General features: G+C 50.2%; 1 protein-coding gene across 1 annotated transcript in view; it reads left to right on the top strand.

Moving 5' to 3' along the window:
* robo1 (roundabout, axon guidance receptor, homolog 1 (Drosophila)) overlaps positions 1-21,995 on the top strand; it is a 325,278-nt gene that overhangs the window by 297,071 nt on the left and 6,212 nt on the right. The window contains exons 19-28 of the mRNA XM_036536220.1: positions 709-880; positions 4,064-4,270; positions 8,774-8,800; positions 10,924-10,966; positions 14,578-14,732; positions 17,450-17,845; positions 18,868-18,984; positions 20,394-20,538; positions 20,758-21,012; positions 21,374-21,864. Coding sequence (XP_036392113.1) covers positions 709-880; positions 4,064-4,270; positions 8,774-8,800; positions 10,924-10,966; positions 14,578-14,732; positions 17,450-17,845; positions 18,868-18,984; positions 20,394-20,538; positions 20,758-21,012; positions 21,374-21,864 — 2,008 coding nt within the window. The remainder of the gene's footprint in view (positions 1-708; positions 881-4,063; positions 4,271-8,773; positions 8,801-10,923; positions 10,967-14,577; positions 14,733-17,449; positions 17,846-18,867; positions 18,985-20,393; positions 20,539-20,757; positions 21,013-21,373; positions 21,865-21,995) is intronic.

Here is a 21,995-nt window from a genome sequence, read left to right as displayed (position 1 = left end):
GGTCCGGCCGCTGCCCGGTGACCTCGTTAACCCTCAGACAAAAGCAGAGAAAACACGGCGAAAGCAAGACCAGGGCTGAGGGATTAGTGTAAACTGCACAGTGAAAGACATGTGGCCCGGAATCGAATTAGCCCGGAAAGGAGCTCTCTGTGCTCTGGCTAAAGAACCTCTCTCTCCCGCTGTAATTGTGTTACGGCAGCGATTACGGGCCCAGCTTGATTTTTCATAGGGTTATGCTGCCATAGGGGGAGAATTCAAGATGCCTTGCCCACTGAGGACAGATTAACATGCTCTGGGTCACCTAATCTAATGTACCCAGAGAAGAATTCCAGTTATCCGTACCTAATCAGAGGAAAACTTCAGATGTGTGTCTACATGACTACTTGTGATAGGTTGCAGGAAGTCCACCATCATATTGCGCAGTGTCATATCTTTATAATCTTTCCCTCACAAAACAGTCAGCTCATAACTCTAAATAGAGTTAGATAAAGAGAGGATGGGATCTAGAGTTTCAAACACGAAATGGGTAGACTTGTATCAAACCATGGGTCTGGAGAGAAAAAACTGGACTTTTTCATCTGAATGTTGTCTGGTTACACACATTCTTGTAGAAGCAAAACAGTCTGCTAGCATTTTCAGTAACACATCAGCAGCTCTTTACAATCACATGGCTTGCTGATAATGTGCATATTCCCCTTGCCCCTGCAGATCTGGTGTCTGGGTAATGAGAGCAGATACCACATCAACCGCACCGTGGACGGGTCCACCTTCTGGGTCCTCATCCCTAACCTGTCCCCCGGGATCCGGTACAGTGTGGAGGTGGCGGCCAGCACCGGTGCCGGTCCAGGAGTGAAGAGCGATGTCACCTTCTTCCAGCTGGGTGAGTGTAGCGCTGACTGCGTCTGCCCTTCACACGGCCTGATCTGCCAAACCAAAGGGCTACCTGTGACTGCACATCACTCCAGCAGGGTGAGTGTAACACTGACTGTATGCCCTTCACACAGCCTCACCTTCCACACCACAGGCTTACCTGTGACTGCACCTCATTTCAGTTGGGGAACAAGACTGCTACTTCTGCAAGTCCTGTCCCAAATTCCTGCTTTCAGAACGTCTGCTACATAAATGTTCATATTTACACTCAAATTGCAGCGTGGACATATAGAGGTTTAATGACACGAAGTGGACATTGAGAGGCGATAGGCTCATTATTCTACCTGTAGTCTAGAATGTTCCCTATGCAGCTCAATGACTAGTCGAACTGCCAGAGGGACCCCTGACATTTTCATGCAGCTGTCGATTTTTTCTGAAATAAAAGTGCTTGCTTGCTGTATTGCATGTTTGAATACATGTCCTTTCATCAGTTTTCAGATGAAAAAGGTTTTCATTTGGCTCGGCTTGACACTCTGCCAGCGCTCGTATAAACGTTTTTAATCATGTAAATCACTTCGCTGGGCGTGTACAAGGTCGTTCCCACAAGCCCCTGCTCGCCTCTTCCCCGGCTGTCAATGCCAGTCGTTAAACGCGCGTCTGAGATAATTAGAGTCCGGTCGTATCCGAGCCATTATAGATATTTCACAATTTTACGAGCATAACTGACAAGGACACTTGTAATGTCAATCTCTTTTAACGTCTTGTTTACCACTTTTTTGGTGAAGCTGAAGTCATTTTCTCACGACTTTTAGAACACTTTATGGAAATCCAGCTTTAAGACACTGTCAGCAGTCAAGCCCGACCCTCCCAGCTTTCCCATGGTCGGGATTGGTCTATTTCAGGACTAGTGCGTTTTGGCCCTGCGAGGAAGGAAATGGCAATTAACACTGACTGTGCCACGCTGACTGAGCTGGATCAGTCGTAGCTGCATGAACCCAGTCTCCTGACATTACAAGCGAGCTTGCGAGCTGGCTGTCCCCGTAGGAGCCCACGGTGTGCCATTATGGCAGATTATGGCAGATTCAGCCCTGTTCATTTCTGCCCTCTGTCGAGTGGGAAAAATGGAATTATCAGGGAACCGGCCTGATGAGAGAGAGGGCCGCTGCGCAGATAATCCAGCCTCCGCTTCGCGAGCGTTAAGTGCCTGACCGGACGGGGGTCCTTCAAGAGTTCTGCCGCTCCTCGGGAGGGCCTGATTAGACTTCTTTCAGAGTCTGTGGGGAGAGGCCCATCCCCCCACCAACCCCCCCCCCCCAAACCTCTGCTGCTTCTACAGGTCAGAGGAATCGGGAGGAAAAGGGGTAACGGGGGGGGTGGGGGGGTTGGAGGGGAGTTAAAAGGAAATCCATTTCAGCATGATGAAGTGAGGGAGGGGCTGACACGGAGTCCCGGGCGCAGTGACTGATGAAAGTCTCTTCAGAGGAAGAGCTCCCACGGCCTCGTCGGCGCGTCCCAATGCCGAATCTAATTTCTCCCGGTGGCGCTAAAAACAGGCTCGAAATGCGCCCCTTGCAGCACCGGGGTCCTCACGTCACCGGTCAGCTCTCAGGTCACGCGACCGCTCCCGAGCCAGCCGTGAAATCGGCGGATAGGCGGAGCAAGAGTGCGGTTTTCTCTGCGGAAGGCAGGGGGTGAATTTCGGAGCTTTGGGAAACCTGTTCCCCCCCCGGCAGATTCGCTTGTCTCTCCGAAGATTAAAGCACCTGAGACATGAAACAAAAAGAGCAAGTTAGCGTGGAAGAACCCGGAAAGGGGGTTAGTGGGCTGCTTTCATGTACAACGAGAGAGGGCAAAGACAGAGGGAGAGGACACGTGGAGAAAAATGCATCAGCTTCTGTGTGCCACTGGCCAGGAAGTCTGCACTGAAATGTATATTAGAGAAAAGACACTAAAAAGAATTTAGTTCTCTTATTTGTTGCATTTTTGGGATGTTGTCTTTACACAGTTATCTAGTTATTGTCCCTTAACGTGTTCCCTCAGCCCTGTCCGCTCAACATCCAGCTATTAGCTACTTCGAGTACCAACATTCAGTTAATATCTGTTCTCTGGTGTTTCTCAGAACGTCGGTTCAGATTCACTGTGTATCCGCCGCAGCCCACAAGGGCAGGCATCCATTCAATGAGATGCTCATGATATTCAGTTCGCACATGAATACATGGAAGGCACACAATAGGAGATGCGGTAAAGCAGACACCCACACAGAGTGATCCGCGCCCGGAGGGACATGAAGGACCACGCCGTCCGTGCTCCCACTCACAGAGGCCTGTCTTCCCGGTAGGGTTTATTACAGCACAGCTCCGGAGCTGAAACCACCATAGGGATTCACTGTGCATAACATCGAAATGTTCATGATTTCGCAAACCAGCCAACTTTCACATAAATTATTTACAGAGAAACGTTGAGTGTACTCGCCGCGCTGCATAAAACAGTCATTTATGTAACCAGAATCCTCTTATTCGGAAATTGCATGAGGCGTTTATTTTTTTGCTTGTGAAGGCATAATTAGAGACTTCCTGGTCCATTGGAGATTCTGTGGAAACTGTTCTGCTTTGCAGTTCTAAAGGTGGTATATCTGTACACGCAGACTCAGGCATGTAAACACACACGCGCACACACACACACACACACACACACACCCACCTCTGGGTTAGAGAGACTGCAGATTTTCTTCCCCTCACACTCACCTGTGGAGATGAAAGAAGCCTTTGCATGTCAGAAAAAGGCTCTTCGCTCCTTTACTTCTTTCATTTCCTTTTTTCTCCTGAATGTCAGTTTGCGTTTGTCTCTCTCTCTCTGAAGCTTAACGCTTTGAATAACACCAGTCTTTTGCTCTTTCTTCCCTCCTCTGTCTCAATCCTTCCTTTTCTTCCCTTTTTCTCACTTCATCTCCCACCTCTTATCTTCCTTCCTTTCTTTCTTTGATATTACGTAAACCCTCTGTTTCAATCCTGTCCACCTCCTGTCCTTCCTGCATCTCTCCCTTCCTGTCCCCTTACCTTCTGCTTCTCCTCTTCCTCCTCTTTCACCTCTCTCTGTGTTGTCCTCTTACCTCCTGCTCCCTCTTCCCCCTACCCTCTCCCTCTCCCTCTCCTTCTCCCTGTCCCCCTCGTTCTCCCTGTCCCCCTCCTCTCAGACTCGTCGGGGCGCATGACGGAGAGCGTGGTGAGGGACCCGGAGAACACGCTGTCTCAGCAGATCTCGGACGTGGTGAAGCAGCCGGCCTTCATAGCAGGCATCGGCGCCGCCTGCTGGATCATCCTCATGGTCTTCAGCATCTGGCTGTACCGTCACCGCAAGAAGAGGAGCGGGCTCAGCAGCAGCTACGCCGGCATCCGCAAGGGTGAGGGTCAAAGGTCAACGGCCATGTCCAGTTTTACCTGTTTGTACATCTGTGCATAGCTGTCCTAATGTTTCCACCTCTCAAGGGTCACTCCTGTATACCCATGTGTTAGGCCTTCCCTAAATCAGTCCCTGTGCTAGAATTATTCAAAGCACTCAGCCAACTTTGAGCCTGGAAACTTTCCTCTTTTTTCCTGCACAGGTTTCTAATTATTATAAGGTTTGGCAAGGCCTCTGTAGAGAAGCCGTTTCATAATTTCAAAGTTTCTCTCGCACTTGAAAGGGGCTGTAAGACATCCCGAACCGAAAAGTAGCTTTGACTCATGCAAGAATTGCTTTATAAGAGAGGATGTTCTCTATTCTATTTTATTTTGACCCCCCCCAACCACCACAGTTCCTACAAGCCCCGTGTTTGAAGTGTTCTTACTGATGTGCATCCTACAATCTGAGTTTTGAAAAGAAAGTGTTCATCTTGGAAAGTAGAGAGGTAGAGAGAGAGAGAGAGAGAGAGAGAGCGGGTGAGACAGAGAGGGAGCATCTTGTTATGAATCATTTACCAAGGACATGCTGATATTGCAAGCACCCTAAGTGCTGAAGCGTTTGAAGCAACAGAAAAGTTATTTGAAGTGGATGTGTATGTATGCCTGGGGCTGGGGAGGAGAGGAGCGCTATTCATCATCTCCACACTGCACTGTCAGTACCTTATGGTGTCAGATAGCTTTAGTTGCGTCTGCATATTTTCGACTGCGGACTCCAGAGTTTCCTCAGCAGATGGGGCTCTGAAGTGTTACTCTCGTTCGTGTGGCAGGTGTGCATTGGGCCCTTGGACCGTGAACTCGGGCAGCTGGTAGGGAGGAGTTGTGGAAGGAGGAAGACTAGGAGGACTGTACCGGTGGCGTATCAGACAGGCATCGCTATGTCTGTGCAGGAATCTGATAAGTTGATCCCAGTGGGTTTGACTTGGATCAAAACATGAATGTAGTCCCACACCAGCTTAACCAACAGAAGTGGTGGAATAGTTTTCACATGAATTAGCTGTGAAGTTTTTAAATTTGAGTGAACTTTCGGTGATCTTTCTGGTTTTTACCGACAAGTGGGAGGGAGAAAGAGAGAGGGAGAGACTGAGAGGGGGAGAGAGTCTAGTCTCCTAGCTGGGGACGTGGGAGTCCTCTTCTGACACTTATGAGGAGATGAAGTGAGCTTCTTAAGTGTCTGTGCCCCCAGAGAACAGAAACTGCAGCGTGGAAGGAGAGATATTTACAGCCTGCTGGCACCGCTGATGCCCATAATCCAGCTCCCAGTCAGGGAACAGTAACACTGCCCTTCATTGGTGCATTCACATTGTGGTCACTTAATGCTGAATTTGTCTGGTATCTTTATCTGAAATCTTAAAGCTCTCACAGTACAACAGCTCCATAGCGTGAGAAGCAGGAAGCCCTTGTGAATTCTGTCTGCGGCTGGGAAGGACAACATGTCATGTGATCGAGGACACTCGGACGCTAATGAGAACGGGATTTATGCACTCTGTTGGAGAGAAAGACTGCAGTTGGAGGTTGGACACTGGTGTTTAACGAGGATCAGTGCGAAGCAGGTCTTGTGCAGAATCACTGACCTGTGTATCATCTGGATTGCTTACATGATTGTCTGTACCTGCTGGTCAGCCCATCCCCATACCGTGAGGATCAGTGAATTTGCCGTTCCCTGTGCAGAGGATTGACGGGTCTGTGCATCTGCAGTGGGGCCGCCCGGCTGTGTGAGAGCCCAAACTTCAGCCCGCAACAGTCAGCGTATCAAAACTGCAATTACGTTTTTTTAGGTTTTTTCCCCTGGTTTCATGTCTAGCTGCAGGCTGTGCAGCTGCTTCTGTCACCCTCATCTCCCCACTCTGCGGTTCAGCTTTTATCCTGACCAACCGGGATAATAACAGCTTTTAAAGCAGTCGCCCTGGGTGTGTGGAGAGTCCGGGGGGCGACGCGAGGGCAGCAGGAGTGTGGGACCCAGGACTGAGAGCAGCGTTCAACACTCACTTTTATTATCATTTCTTTTTACCCTGGGAACCTTTTGCGGTTATCTAAGAGCAGCCTTCTGCAACCAGCCTCAAGACAAAAAGTAACTGTGTAAAGACCTGGTTGATTGTCCTGCACCTTACCGAGCTTCTCCCAGTTGCAGAGGCAAGGGCTGTTGATCTTGATTAGCACCCCCACACACACACACACACACACACACACACACACACACACACACACACGCAAACCTTGTCCTGCTTGTACAGTGGGGGGTAACAGAGACTAGGGAACCGTGGGCCTCTGTTAGCAGCAATCCGTCGGCTTCTCGCTGTGTAATTCTGACCCCCCCCCTCCACCAAAGCCACCGCAGCGATGTGGAAAACGCCGAGGGAGGATGTGGTGCAATGACACAGTGACTGACAGAGCCTCAGGATTCCTGAAGGACGTGCCGCAGCTGGATGTTCAAGCACGAATTCAGAGCTGCTTCACAGAAAACAAGCGGATTCACACAGCGGTGGGAGGGTCCGTGGACAATGGATGATGTGTGCGTCATGTCATTCAGAAGCACAGCCTAGTGATTATCTGTGTTTGTCGTGGTGACCTGCATCAATAAGGAGCTGTTGCAGTGGCGTCTGATTGGTCGCTCCGGCATACCGGTCTGACAGGTGTGGAGACCAGAGCGCATATCTTTCTGTGATTTATTTTTATTCCGTGTTTCTTTTTTTTTTAGTAGCCACAATGAAGCTTTGTAACCAGGCAATTACACAAACAAGTGCGCACGCAAACTTGATTGCCCAGAGTGCTTTTTGGTGACAGACGCAGCCATCTGATTGGCATACCTGTTGATCTGTGAGCATTCTCAAGCAGGTGAGCACTCGTGATCCTACAGCCAGGAGCCAGGATCCCGAAGCAGCCCCAAGGCGTCACATTAGGTCATGTTACCTGGCCGTTTAAGTGTGAAACGAGACTCGGCAGGAACAAAGGGCGAGCGGAGTGGATCTCTCAGTGCCTGAGTGGGACTGCACAGCCACTCACAGCCACTGAGTGTGCCCGGCAGCTGTCCACCGGCCTGTTTATTGGCCCCAGATCCAGACCCTGGTGTTTCCTTGCATCAAACCTTAAGCTGGAAAATGTGCCTTATTCCCCCCTCCAGTCAAAAAAAAAAAAAACAGCAAAAGGCCACAGCCTTTGTTCGAACTGCTAATGCTGAACATACCTTGAAGAGCAAGGAGAACAGTGTAATTGTGACCACATGAAACCAGAAAGTGCCATCACGGTGGGGTGGTGGGCTTAGCTGTATGTGTATGTGTAGATGTGCCTGTGTGTGTGTCTCTGCGCGCGTGTGTGTGGGTGTGTGTAGGTGTACGCTGACACCACAGCCTCAGAGGCACTTAGAAACGGGCGATGAATGCCGATGACACGCTGTGTTGCCGCGGTAATTTGATTTATTTATTTCCATCACGTTAGCGTTTCTCGCCTAGCGCCTGGCGTCACCTTCCCTCAGCTTCAAAGCAGGTAGGCCCTGCGAGACAGACGGAGGGGGATTCTGCCGCTTTCTATGGTTTTGTCAGTGTTAATCTCTCTGCGGGCTGCGACCTCAAAGACAACAATGGAAAAGGCTGAACAAAGAGCAGGTTAGCGTGGAATTTTAGGGACGGCAACGCTCGCTGGACGGGAAGGGAGATGAGGAGCTGAGGACAGCCTCACCATGGTCTGGTGGAGTGTGTTGGGCAGCTCTCCCTCGTTCCTGTGCTGTCAGGGTAGAGCCAGAGGCCTCTGCTCCAAGCCAGCACGGAAGCCGCTGTTTGTGTTCACTAAGCGCTCGGGGTGGAAATACCACCACAAACCTGGAAAATCTTTGCACAAACAGCGGTGGGATAGGGTGGCCTTTGTGGCCGCGACAGGCACGCTGTAGTCAAACAAACCGAAACCTAGCTCTCTCGCTCTCCTCTCTCCCTCTCGCTGTCGCTCTCCTTCGCCGCGTTTTTTGTGTGGGAGTCCCCCCTGTGTCACGCCGCTAATAATTGAGATGTGTCCGTGATGCGGCGTGGGAGGGAGATGGCGCCTTGCCCCCTGTGTGTGCCCCGGGCCCAGCAGGCCTCTGACAGCCTGGGCCTGGAGTGGAAACGGCACCTGCCCCAGCAGGGGTCCCTGTACCGAGCTGCAGTGAGAGGGGATAGGTGAGAGATGGTGGCCATCACCTTAACCTCTCACAAAAAACAGTCCATTGACAGTGGGGCTTGACAGTGGTTTTTCAGAGATGTGGTTGGTTTTCATTGCTGCGTATGTGTATAGGTGTAGGTGTCTGTGTGTGTGGGCATGCGTGTGTGCGTGCGTGCATGAGTGTGTGCGTGTGTTCGCATTTTTTTCTTCGTAAGTCACTCCAGATCAGCGCATCTGTCAAATGTGGGTGAGGCTGTACTACTGTAAATAGCGCATTAGGATGCATTGCTTAATTCATGGTTGTAGTAATGTGTCTTTGTTTCTTTTCCCTGCAGTTCCATCCTTTACTTTCACTCCAACAGGTATGTACCATACACCCTGGCCTCTTTTCCACTGTCATTATTTAACTCTCTGTGCTGTTTAACCCCAGTTCTGTCCCTTTGTGTATCATTTATCACATCATACAGCTTTAAGAGGCCCATAGTTATTCTGCTGACAGCACAGCAGTTCTGCTCTCCATGGCAAATGAGCGAGTTTGGGAGGCACGCACACCATTTAAAAATACATGCACGAACTTAGGGGAGAAAATCTGGTCCGAGGTTTAAGGAAATATCAAAGGGACGTTCCTCCTGAGTCGTCAGGGCACATCAGCCTAAAACACTTAAAGCGGAGTGAGACGTGTTACTAAGAAGCTATTAAAACGCTGTGCGACTTGATCAAAGCGCTGCTGCCCGCCTCAGTTCTTCAGACAGGATTTAGGAGTATGACACACGAGAGCTCACATGTCCCAATTAGAGAGCTTTGGCTGTGGAGAGAGATCTGTAATGTGTCTGTGAACTGGAGTGACACTGACATTCCAGGGAGAGAAGAGGCAAAGAGGAGTCTACTGCTCTGCTCTTCTCTCTCTCTCTCTCTCTCTCTCTCTCTCTCTCTCTCCCTCTCTCTTTCTCTCTCTCTCTCCCTCTCTGCTCTCTTCCTCTCTCCCTCTCCCTCTTTCTCTCTCTCTCTCTCTCTCTCTCTCTCTCTCTCTCTCTCTCTCTCCCTCCCTATCTGCTCTCTTCCTCTCTCCCTCTCTCTCTCTCTCCCTCTCGCTCTCTCTCTCTGTCTCTCTTTCTCTCCCTCTCTCTCTCTCTCTCTCTCTCTCTCTCTCTCTCCCCTTCCTCCCTCCACATTCACGCTGCTGCTTTTTCTGAATGTACTGAAGTCCATTTCACGGACACAGGAAACGCACATATTCCAGAAGCCTGTACTTGATAAACAGTGGAGAGTAGTGGCAGTAAAGTAACTTCTGATATGAATTTCCAATAAGAATCCATTCTTTTCTCTTTGTTCTCCGTACCTACCGGCTGCCTGCAGTCCTCCCCCCGCTCTCTTTCCCTGCCTCTTTCGGGTGTGTGAGCACACCGTGTCGGCACTTGTCGCATAGCTGTGTCCTGTAAGGAGCAGCCGGAGCAGGCTGTGGGAACAGTGTGGTTAAAATGACTAATCCCCTCACTGCAGAGCCGGAGCTGAGTCTAAACTGTGGGCTTTTTGTTTCATTCCCCGGTCTGCCTCGGGGCCCTAGGATCATGTTTAATGCTTTTATTGTTGCGTTATAGTTTCACGCACACTTCAGGAGCATCTGCAGGTGGAGCTGATTTTATTTAGCTCACCCCCCCAGCCCCCCACCACAGCCTAGCTGTCACACCGGCACTCTTAATCTCACCTGCTATTGTCAGGTTATTTGTCCCACCTTCCTCCTGCCACCTTTGATGTCTGTCACGGTTGGAACGCCATTGCGCTAACGTCAGCGTCATCCGGGCGTTTTTTTATTGCGACTCCGAGCGGTGCTGATCCGTTCTTTGTGTTAGTGTTGTATGGACCTGCGAGAGCTACGCTAGAGTCAAGCTCCGTGCAGCTTCCTGTTTAGGGGGCAGAAGAAAACAGCCTGGCTGTTCCGTTAAATCCCCCCTGAAAGAGACTGTAATTAAAGTGCGAGTTTATCTCTCCCTCACACACACCGGCGGCTTAAATGCTCCTTGAAAGCACCCAACTTCCAGTGCGGCGGGCTTCAAACGCACACCAGCGACGGCATGAGACTGCCGCCACGCACAGACCCTCTAAGCCCCTCACACACACACGCGCGCGCACACACTAAGCCAGATCCACACGGCCTGGGGCGAAACATTCACTCACTCACACGCACACACACACACACTCGGACGCACATGCACAAACACAGAGTCTGTTCCACACAGCATGGGGTGAAGCGTCCAGTGTCCATGTTTGTGTGTGTGTGTGAAGGCACGGCACTACCCTCGGAATGGGTATTGCATTGCTATGTGAATGGCAGCAAGGAGGCGGGGTTTATCAAATGACAAATCAGATCATTAATTGAAAAGAGGGTGTGTCCTGGCCACATGTCTGTCTGCCATTTCTGCCTGTAAGGGAGCTGTCTGTCTGTCTGTCAGTTTAATAAAGTGTCCATCTGTTTCTGCTTTTCCAGTGTCCTATCAGCGTGGAGGAGAGGCTGTTAGCAGTGGTGGAAGGTAAGATTCTACCTGTATCTCAGCATTGCTGTGCTGTATGTGTGATACTTGTGTTGTCTGTAACATCTGTATGTCTTAGTGTGTGTTGTCTGTACTGTCTATAGCATCACTGTTTTATGTGTGATGTTATTGATACAGTCAGTAAAACTGGTATGTTTGGGTTGATTGGTGCTGTCTGTGAGGTCAGTGTGTTTATGCGTGATGTCAGTTCTGACGTTATTGTGTTTTATGTGACAATGGTACTGCTTCTAACATCACTTTGTGCAGAATATTTGTATTGTCTCTAACATTTGTGATTGTGTGTGTGCGTGCATACGCGTTTGTGTGTCAGAGAGACACCATTTTAGTATGTACCATCAGTGCAACAGAGATTTCCTCTGTTAAACCACATTGCCTAGACTGCAGTGCTGAATGAATTTTCACACTGATTTTACAGTTCTCTGCTGGAATTTAAATTATTTTTCATCCAGAAATTGCATCAATTTATCCTTTTCTCAGCTCTGTCAGCTTGATTAAACTCTCTGCATTAGTTGAAATTTCAGGCTATTATGTATTCCATTATATGTTGTTGAACAGGTTATAATTACATACCGCAATAATGAGCCTTTATGAAGAATTATTCTGGAAGTAGCGTGTGCATATGGGATGTATTAACATTGAAACATTGCGGGGGTGTTTAATAATTGAAACAGAATGTGTGAGCATTACGTTTGTAATGAGAAGTTGTGAAACATGGCAGCCCACGATTGTGCTTGAGCATGGAGCTTTTGTGTTCCGGTTTGGGAGAGAGAGTTGCACACGCAACGTCCCTGTCCCCAAAAGAGGGTGAGGGCGAGCACTGGGTGAATAAGCCTTGCGCAGCAGCTTAGGAGGAGAAAAGAGAGGGGAAAAAAGAGAGAGGGATGACCTGTGAAGAAGAGGCAGGAGGAGGAGAAAAAAAAGGGTGGAAAGCGAGTCGGAGCAGGAGGAGTGGGTGAGCGGGGAGGGGTCAGCAGCGCACTTCCCACTCACGGACACCAGGGGGAGTGCTTTGACTGCCTAAAGCCTGCTCTGCGATGCAGGCCAACACGAGGTGGGGGAGTGGGTTTTGGGGGGAGAGACAAAAGAGAACCCCATCTACTAAACACGTTTTCCCACCCTGAGCAAGCGGGTGCAGCCGATACCTGTGGGTGAGTGAGGCAGCGTTAACGTGTGTCCAGCCTTCTCGGTGCATTCAGTGGACTGGATGGACGTACAGGCATTATAGATGGTCAGCAGAAAGGTGTCCGTTTACAGAAGACTCACCCTCCCACCACCCTGCAACCCCATCACCCAGACAACTCGTGTAATGCAGACAGCTTTCACCCTGGTGCATGATTTTAACATGCCCTGCACTCACTGACGTGCACGACGGACTCGTACAGTTAGTGGTGTAGAAAGCAGTCAAAGCTTGTCCACCATATCGGTTCACTGTGTCTCCAGCTTTTTTAGCATGAAGGCTATCAGTTTCCTATCCAGAGAGAAGCCCAGGGCTGTATTCAATTAGACTATCATTCTGTGTGGTGGAAATGTTATTTATCTCCTCACGAGATACAGTGCTCTGACTGAATTGGGTGTTTTGCAGAATTTCATGTGACAGTGGCCATTTAAATGTGAACTGAAAGGACAGGGTTAGATGCAGACAGCAGGAAGAGGTTCGATTGTATGGGAAGGGCTTTTGTGAAATTTTATCATGGTGAAATGTGAAAGACAAAGCTGAAGCTAGGACCTTTTTATGGTTCCCAGACTCTGCATATTTTTTTGCGCGTATGTGAGCACATGCGTGTGTGTGTGTGTGTGTGTGGGCGCGCACACATGTGCGTATGTGTGTACGTATGTACTCATTTCTGTCTGTGTGTGTGTGTGTGTGTGTGTGAGAGCGGAAGATTTAGGGTTTCACATTTCAGCTTTAAGCTCTGTCAGTTAGGATGTGGAGTAGAGAAAGCGCAGAGTCAGCTGGTTTCACAGAGTCTGGGTGAGGGAGAGGGAGATGGAGAGAGAGAGAGGGAGACGGAGAGAGAGAAGGAGAAGGAGAGGGGTGGTGTGGAGCCGTGCCTTTTGTCCACCTAACCATGTACTGGGTTTTTCTTCAGTAGTCCAGGTTGGCTTCTCTGGAAGAAATAGCACTGTGTGTCATTTCCAGAGTAGCCATCCCTACAGCTATATTTAATATATATTACCATTTCATCCAATTTGTGTGTCCCTTTTCCAGAAGCACTTTATACTCCGTTTTTCTGCTTTTAAAACGGTAGCGATGTGGTTAAGGCACCGGGAAAGCATTCTTGCCTTGGACATGCCTTAGCCCATTTCCCAGCATTCATAGCGTTTTGTTTTCGCTCCCTGCGCTGACCACCAAGAGAGCCAATGTCATCCGCCAGGAGCAGGCCGAGCGCACACAATCTATTTAGCCCAGATCCCCCCTTAATGCACATCAGTGCCCCGGGTGGGGAGGGTCGAGCTGGAGCAGAGCCGGGGAGAGAGCAAGGAGCTGCGCGGCAGAAGGCCGGAGGAACGCCGGCACATTCCGGAACCGTGACACGCTCTCGGAACCCGCAGCACCCACGCTTGCTCACCCACGCAGCAGACATACCCCACCCCGAAGGACGAATCATTATTTACAGATTGTAAAGGTTTAATTATGTTTAATATACGTTACCTTTATGGGGTTTACAGATTGAACGGTGTTATTGATAGAGGTTGTGTTACTCCGAATTTAAAGACCACCTCGAGCAGTTCCCTGAAAAATGATCTTTTTAATGTAGAGATGGAATGGAGAGTCTATCCAATTAACTATTAAGTTTTTCTTGAAAAAAATTAAACAAATATTTGAACAGCAGTAAAGTGCTGCTTGTACCAAGAGCACATGAGGCAGTGAAGTTGGTTTAAATGCTAGATAGTCCAAAACAAGCACTTTACCTGAATTTATTTTCCCATAAAAAAGCCCCAGGTACTGATAAAAAGCAGAACTGAACTGAGGTTGGTTCAGTGTGCAGTTGGTTCAGTGTGCACCGATTGGTCACTGGCCGCTTTCCTCTCCCTCACCTCCAAGGAGCATCTGGCCAATGGCTGTGCACTGCTCGGCGTTATGTAGCAGGTGCACCTCGGCACCAGCGCATTGCAGCTCTCGCCCGAATCGGCGCTGACTCCTCTCCCTCTACCTATGCGGGTCTATGCGTCTAACTTGGCTGCGCTCTGCTACCTCGGGTTGCCTCTGTGTCCCAAAATACAAGGGCAGCATCTCTCAGACCCGCCTCTTCTCAGTACTGGCTCCACACTGGTGGAATGAGCTTCCTGCAGAGATTCGTACAACAGACACTCTGGGCGCCTTCAAGAGAAAGCTGAAAACTCATCTCTTCAAGCTGTATCTCTAGTCTACCTTCCGCTGCACCTATTCTATTGATCCCTATTTTCTATTAAAAAAAAGCAATCCACACTAGTTTAGTACTTAACTCAGTATCTTACTGACCTCTTATAATACTTCTTGATAACTACTTGTAGAACGGTGATGCACTTATTTGGAAGTCGCTCTGGGTAAGAGTGTAATGATGTGATGTAATGTAATGTTGTGTCTGGCTCTTCTTGTGCTCCGACAGGCCCGGCCTCCTGAACATCGGGGAGCCCGCCTCCCAGCCCTGGCTGGCCGACACCTGGCCCAACACCTGCTCCAACCACAACGACTGCAGCATCAGCTGCTGCACCGCCAGCAACGGCAACAGCGACAGCAACCTGGCCACCTACAGCCGCCCCGGTGAGTCCCCCCATCCCGCCCGCAGCCGGGAGGGAAGGGTCAGCCGCCCCGGTGAGTCCCCCCATCCCGCCCGCAGCCGGGAGGGAAGGGTCAGCCGCCCCGGTGAGTTCCCCCGTCCCGCCCGCAGCCGGGAGGGAAGGATGAGGCTCGCACCCTCACGGACGAGAACCTGGCAGAGAGTAGACACTGCATAGCAGAGCTACTCGGCTCCTGGAGGGTCACGTTCAAGATAAAGAGAGGTCTGAGAGTGGGCTGTGAGACATGAACGCCCACAGGTTTTGTATGTGCGAACTCCAGCTAAGGCTAAACATGAACTAGCAAACAAAGCACGGTATACTTGGGCCAAGGCTTAGTGTATGTAAGGAAAACTGAGTGATGGTCCCTCAGCTACAGGCAATTAACCTTTTGTATATATGTGTAAATCTTGAAAGCATATCAAGAAATTAGGTTTTTGATATGTAACCCGGAGGAAAGGCTTGTGTTAAATGCATCAATTACACAAAGAAGACAAAGGCCCTTAAGAGGCTGATATAAGTGCTTGGTCCTTCCAACCAGACAGCGTCCCGGTGTTCTGTCCTCTCATGGAACACAGTGCCTTTCAAAGATCTCATATATCTTGGATAGTGATGTATTCGCAAAAAATAAGTTCAGCGAGTCAATATCATGGTTATTTGGGGATAAAAAAAATACCGGACATAGCATCTTTTCCCCATATTCATTCCTGATCCCCGAAGACAGAGGTATCCGAACCCATAAGCCGTTCCCGTGGGGATGAGGACACTGTCACCCTCCAGAATGGCTGACGTTTGCCAGTAGCCCGGGGTAGAGGGAGGGGCGGGGGCGCTTGATTTGTAGGAGGTTAAAGCGGGGCTGTTTTAGGCAGGAAATAAAAAGAATGTGCTGGAAGGAGCTTATGGGTTTACTTTGCTGCTAATCGAATTGCTTTACTGATTTCCATACTGTTGTTATAGCCCCTAATGTAATTTCCCCTAAGTGCTCAGTTATTTAAGAAATGTGGAGCAGCCATAGAGGTCAGGATAGGACTGCAGCGTGTGGCCAATGCCGAAAAGAGAGGAGCACCTGGAAGTACTGAGGGAACGAGAGAGAGAGAGAAAGGCAGGGAGGTTAAGAGAGAGAGAGAGAGAGTCAAAGATGGAGGGATAAAGCCTTACGAGAGAGAAAGGGAGGGAATGGGGGAGAGAGAGAGGGTGGGAGAGAGGGAGGGAGAGGGAAAGAGAGAAAAAGAGAGAGGGAGAGGGACTTGCCATCCTTCCAGGTGGCCTTTTAGTCCAGTCAGCAGTAATTTCAGAAACAAAGGGGAGAGAGAGCTTGGCTCCGTGGGCCAAAAGACCCACACAAAAGAGCTAAGTGTCCGCAGTCCGGAAAAAAAAAAAAAAAACACACACCGCTCCGGGCCCGAGGCAGCCAGGGGCATGGTCCAGGCCTGCTCGCACCCCAGCCCAGCCCTGACCTCCGCCCCGAGATATGCTCAGATTGGCCAAACTGTGGAAGACACGGGATGGTGGTGGCGTTTTATCGCTCCACCTCTCCAGAGGGTGGTGGTGACACCTGCCCGCTCCTTCACGCAGGCTTTCGGCTTCTTTTCGGCTTTCGGTTCTGCTCGCTGAAAGAAGCTCACCGAGCCCCATTCAGTCCGCGGTGTTACTTAGCTGCAGTTCCGCGGTAAGGTTAAGTGCCTTACCCAGGGGTACGACAGCTGTGTCACATCCAGGCCTTAAAATCCCGAGCTCCCATCCTCATGCATGACACTTCCGCAGCCTTTCCGAATAGCAGCGTTTGAACTCGTCTTATTTCCTCTTTGTGTAATCGTCTGCTGTTTGACTTCCCCTTCCCCGGCAGCTTTTGCGGCTCGTGACAGTTGTTTTGAGAGAGGATAACACGCTAAACACCGTTCCCCCTGCTCACTCGCATGACAGGGAACGATGCTGACTAACCCATTTAAGAGCTCGCCTCCCGCTTGCTTTGCGTGAGCAAAAAAAAAAAAAAAAAAGCCCAACTTTGTGGAAATTAACTGCTTCGGTGGATGGGTGACAGACAGAAAGCAGGGGAAGAGTTTAAAGTCTCTTATCTCTCACCTAGACCCCTTTTTTTAACGTCTACCTTTTGAAGTGTGTCAGATTTCCTCGGCTTCCTGGAAACCGGAGCCCTTCCTGCATGCACCTATGGCCGCCCTTGCTGTATACCTCCTCGGCTCGCCTCTTAACCCTTTTGACGATTTAAATATTTTATGAGCGGGGAAAATTGGATATGTCAGCGGAGCGTCATGCATGCTGTGGCAGCTCCTCTCTGGCCTTTGATACAGATGTGTCGGAAATGCCCCGCTCAATGAGTGAACCCGCCCCCCCGCCCCCAGCTCAGACAGGGGCCAGGGGGGTGATCGGTCATGAAGCAGAGGAGAGGTGAGCATTTTGGAGAGAGGGGCTGAACGGCACAGGCGTAATGCTTTTCCAGTCCCTCGCCAGCTTTAAATAATAGTGTCACATTTAATATTGAGGTAAAAAGAATTTCATTTCCTCAGTCTGGGGGGAAGAAATGCTGTGTTCTGAAGTTGCAGCGAATATAATATAGAATTGATGGGGTATTTCAAAATATCCATTAGACATGAATGGTATGAAGGGCCTTCACACAGCCATCGTGCATCGTGAACTTGCAAACTCTTTCACTAAACCCCTCCCCCCACCCTCCATGGTCTTCAGCTGACTGCATCGCCAACTACAACAACCAGCTGGAGAACAAGCAGACGAACCTGATGGTGCCGGAGTCGGGCGTGTACGGCGACGTGGACCTGTCCAACAAGATCAACGAGATGAAGACCTTCAACAGCCCCAACCTGAAGGACGGCCGCTTCGTGGGGCCCGGGGGCCAGCCCACGCCCTACGCCACCACCCAGCTCATCCAGTCCAGCATCATGAGCAACAACATCAACAGCGGGGTCGGGGTCGGGGGTGGGGGCGGGAGCGGAGGGGGCGGGGCCGGCGGCGACCTCAACGAGAAGCACTGCTGGAAGCCTCCCACTGCCCAGCAGCAGAAGCAGCAGGAAGTGACGTCACAGCTGCAGTACAACATCATGGAGCAGAACAAGCTGAACAAGGGTGAGTGGCGGAGAGCGGTGAGGTCATCAGGGCATCCAGACACGCCCTGTCCCACTCCCATCTCTTCAGCAAACGACCCCTCTTAAAACCACGCAGAAGCTTTCAAACCATTTCTTTTTCCTCAACATCAACATGGTTACTCTTCCGTTGGACTCTTCCTCTCGTTCCCACCACCTGTCCAGCGTTTTGCTCAAGTTTTTTTTTTTTGTGCTTGCATGGATAACTGATTTAACAATGCATGGCTAAACTGTAGGTAATTTCTGCTGTCCTTGTGGATCAAAACCTGTCTCATCCTCGAGTGAGAATGTTCCACTTTTAAAAGCATGAAAGTGTTGAGGATTTGAAACTTCCTGTGTCTGAGATTACTACTGGTTAGCATTAGCGTAAACCTGTCCAAATTCACAAGACTCCCCGCTGCAGTGAGCATGACTGACACAGAATGGGAGAGAGTGAGAATGGGTCACCTTTACAGAGCCAGTGTTTACCTTCTCTACTTCTGTAGAGCCGAATCTTTTCTCAGCATGCACCAGAACACTCAAAGATATTACATTCACATGCATGTGGGGAAAAATTACATACATATATACATGCACACGTATTGCAGGTATATTTCCTCTTACTGTTACTGTATTATGTCATCACAATGTGTCGGAATTCAGAATTCTCCTGTCCTCTCTTTGAGTGGTTGTTGCCTACAGTCATCAGGTTGGTTAATTGCTGTCGCCCATGTCTGAACATTCACAGGAACTGTAGCAGAGCACATACTTTCCCCGCACTTTCTGTAGATGTATTGTGTGTACTGTGTGTACAGTGTATGTCTCGAGGCCCAGGCTCTGTGCTTCGACCCTGCCCGTTGGACCCCTGCTTTCACCTCTTTCTTTCTTCCTTTTCCACCTTTCTCGTCCCCTGCCATCTTTGGGTCTCACACACGTGGGAGGCACGGGGACAGTGAGCAGCTTTGAGAACGCTGCCCGGCCTCCTTCATGCATGCTTAACTCTCCCCCGCCCTTTCCGATTGACAGACCACTACAGGGGCGGGGATGTCCCCATGCCAGCCACCATCCCCTACAGCCAGGCCCACGAGCTCAACACCGGGGGGTCCTACAACAGCTCGGACCGAGGCAGCAGCAGCACCTCGGGTGAGGGGACAGGGGATTTCGGGGGTGTGTGGGGGGGGAGGGGTGAAAGTCTTTATTCATCAGAAGTCCAACACATTTGGCTCTGATAGACTCTCCACAGGGGCCCTCGTGCAGTACGCTGTGTCAGTAATGTGCGTCGCTGTTGTTTTTTCCCCTTCATTATAACTCCCGAAAGCTACTTAATCACATTCTGCCCCAGAGGACTGTTTCAAAATCACATCCATCTCTGAAGAGCAATAAATCATATTAATATGAGAAGAACAAACAATGCCTTTAAAAGGCTCATTTTGACTAATTCCCAAATAATTTCATCTAGAGGAAAATGGGCAGGGCAGGTCGCCTTTGGATAATGGAAAACGCTGAGTTTTGCAAAAAGTAAAACATTTTCATGGACGTCTCTGATCATCATGGGATTGGACTCTCTGGGATTTCATTTGAATATGATTTGTGTGTGTGTGTGTGTGTGTGTGTGAGAGAGAGAGAAAGAAACAGTATGTAACTCCCCAGGGTCCCGGGACATTTAAAAAGGGGGGGGGCAGTTTTTTGTCTTTTTTTGTGCCTCAGATCCCAGGACAGTTCATTTGCGTTGCTCATCCTCTCACAGTTTGTTGTGAGCTCATTAATTACCATCACCTTCATCACGGCGGAGAGAGCGATAATTTCATCAAAGCGCGAGCGTTTGTTTCCGGACAAGGACAAATGACGCGCATTCCAGACGCCATGCAAGGCTGCCGCCTTAATGCATCTTATCTATTTTTATATTGTATTTGAAGTTCAAGTAATTAAACAGCAGCCTCGGCTGCTCCCAGAGACCACAGCTCATTGCGCCTGAATTCTAATTCATTGGTGTTAATTGGCCTCTGATGGTTTTTTTTCCATTTGGTCCCCTTCATTCCTCCGCTTTCTGCAGTGCATATTATTACTTTTGAAAAATGACTGTGTTTTTTGATGGAATCCCTGACATTAATTACAAATTGAGAGATAATGCGCATGCACATTTTGGCTGCATAAATAACGAGGTGGCTTCCATTAGCCGTCGCGCTGCGGCGCGTAAAATGATCCTTTTTTTTTCTTCAATGTCGACATTCACATTGAAATTACCCCCATTTGTTAATCTGTTTTTTTCGATCCACTGTTAATTTCTTTATTTATCTAGAAATTTTGGTTTCATTCATAAGAGGCCATTGGGGCACTGTTTGGATGTGTGTGTGTGTGTGTGTGTGTTTGTGTGCCTGTGCGTTCCCATGTATCTGCATGTGTGTGAGTTTGCATGTGAGGGTGTACGTATGTGTGTGTGCATTTGTTTACATGTGTTTGCTTGTATGTGTGTGTGTGTGTGTGTTCTTGTATGTACGTTTGTCCCTGCCTGTGTGTTCTCTAATGCTCCTTTGTATTGCTGGCTTGCACAGGGAGCCAGGGTCAGAAGAAGGGAGTACGGACACCCAAACTGTCCAAACAGAGCACAATGAACTGGGCTGATATGCTGCCCCCTCCCCCTGCCAACCCCCCTCCCTGCCGCAACACAGACGAGTATTCTCTAACTCTGGATGAGAGGTGAGACACACACACACACACACACACACACACACACACACACACACACACACATATGCACACACATGCAGGCCATAGGGTTTTAGTCTGACTGGGCATTACCACACTACCATAGTACCATAGGATGTTAAGTCTGCTTCAGTATTAAAATAGTACAGTAGGGCATCAGTCTGGACATTAGCACAGTACCACGCTGAGTGTTTCTCCCCGCGTCCACAGCTACGACCCGGACATGCAGTGCCCCATGCCTCCGTCCCGGATGTACCTGCAGCCGGGCGAGCTGGAGGAAGAAGAGGAGGAAGAGGAGCTGGAGCGAGGGCCCACGCCCCCCGTCCGAGGAGCCGCCTCGTCCCCGGCCGCCGTCTCCTACAGCCACCAGTCGACAGCGACGCTCACCCCCTCACCCCAGGAGGAGACACAGCCCATGCTGCCGGACAGTTGCGAAAACATGGGCCCCGCCCAGCACGACCGCAGGTAACTGCCCACATTACCCACTGCATGTGAACCACAACATGAACAGTCATGTCCTTTAACGTACATTAATTGCCCATCATGCATCAGACTAGTAAAGTCACAAGCTTTGGGGTAGCTATATAGCGTAGTTGTAGGGAGCGGGACTTGTAACTGAAAGGTTGCCTGTTCGATTCCCAACTGCGGCGCTCCTGCTGCGCTCTTGGGCAAAGGTACGTAACCCAGAACTTCCTCAGTAAATATCCAGCTGTATAAATGGATAACATGTAAAAATTGTAACCTACGTAAGTCGCTCTGGATAAGAGTGTCTGCTAAATGTAATGTAATGGATAATGAGACTGTTTCCCCCCTCCCCCCCTTTCAGACGCCACACTGTCAGCCCCCCACCCCCTCCGCGGCCCCTCTCCCCTCCCCACACGTACGGCTACATCTCCAGCCCCCTGGCGCTCGACACAGATGGGCTCGAGGAGGAGGAAGAGGAGGAAGAGGAGGAAGGGGACGAGACAGACGCGGAGGTGGCCAAGGCCCACCACCACCCCCACCACCACCCGCACCACCCCCACCACCAGCAGCAGCTGCACCCGCGCCGGCTCCTCCTGCGGGGCCTGGAGCAGACGCCCGCCTCCAGCGTGGGCGACCTGGAGAGCTCAGTCACGGGCTCCATGATCAACGGCTGGGGCTCGGCCTCGGAGGAGGACAACGCCTCGTCCGGCCGCTCCAGCGCCGTCAGCTCTTCCGACGGCTCCTTCTTCACCGACGCCGACTTCGCCCAGGCCGTGGCGGCCGCCGCCGAGTACGCCGGCCTCAAGGTGGCCAAGTACCCCGGCGTGGTGCCCGAGCAGGGGGTTCCAGGAGGTGAGGGGTGGGGGGCCGGGGGATGGGGGCAGGATGGCATGAATTGCTGAGTTGCTTCAGTAAATATCCAGCTTGTATAATTGGATAACATTGGAAAAAAACTGTAACCAGTGTAAGTCGCTCTGGATAAG

Source organism: Megalops cyprinoides, chromosome 9 (genome assembly GCF_013368585.1).
Source record: "Megalops cyprinoides isolate fMegCyp1 chromosome 9, fMegCyp1.pri, whole genome shotgun sequence".
Lineage (NCBI taxonomy): Eukaryota > Metazoa > Chordata > Actinopteri > Elopiformes > Megalopidae > Megalops > Megalops cyprinoides.
Note: the sequence above shows the minus strand (reverse complement) of the source record. Positions and strands in the feature narration are given on the sequence as shown.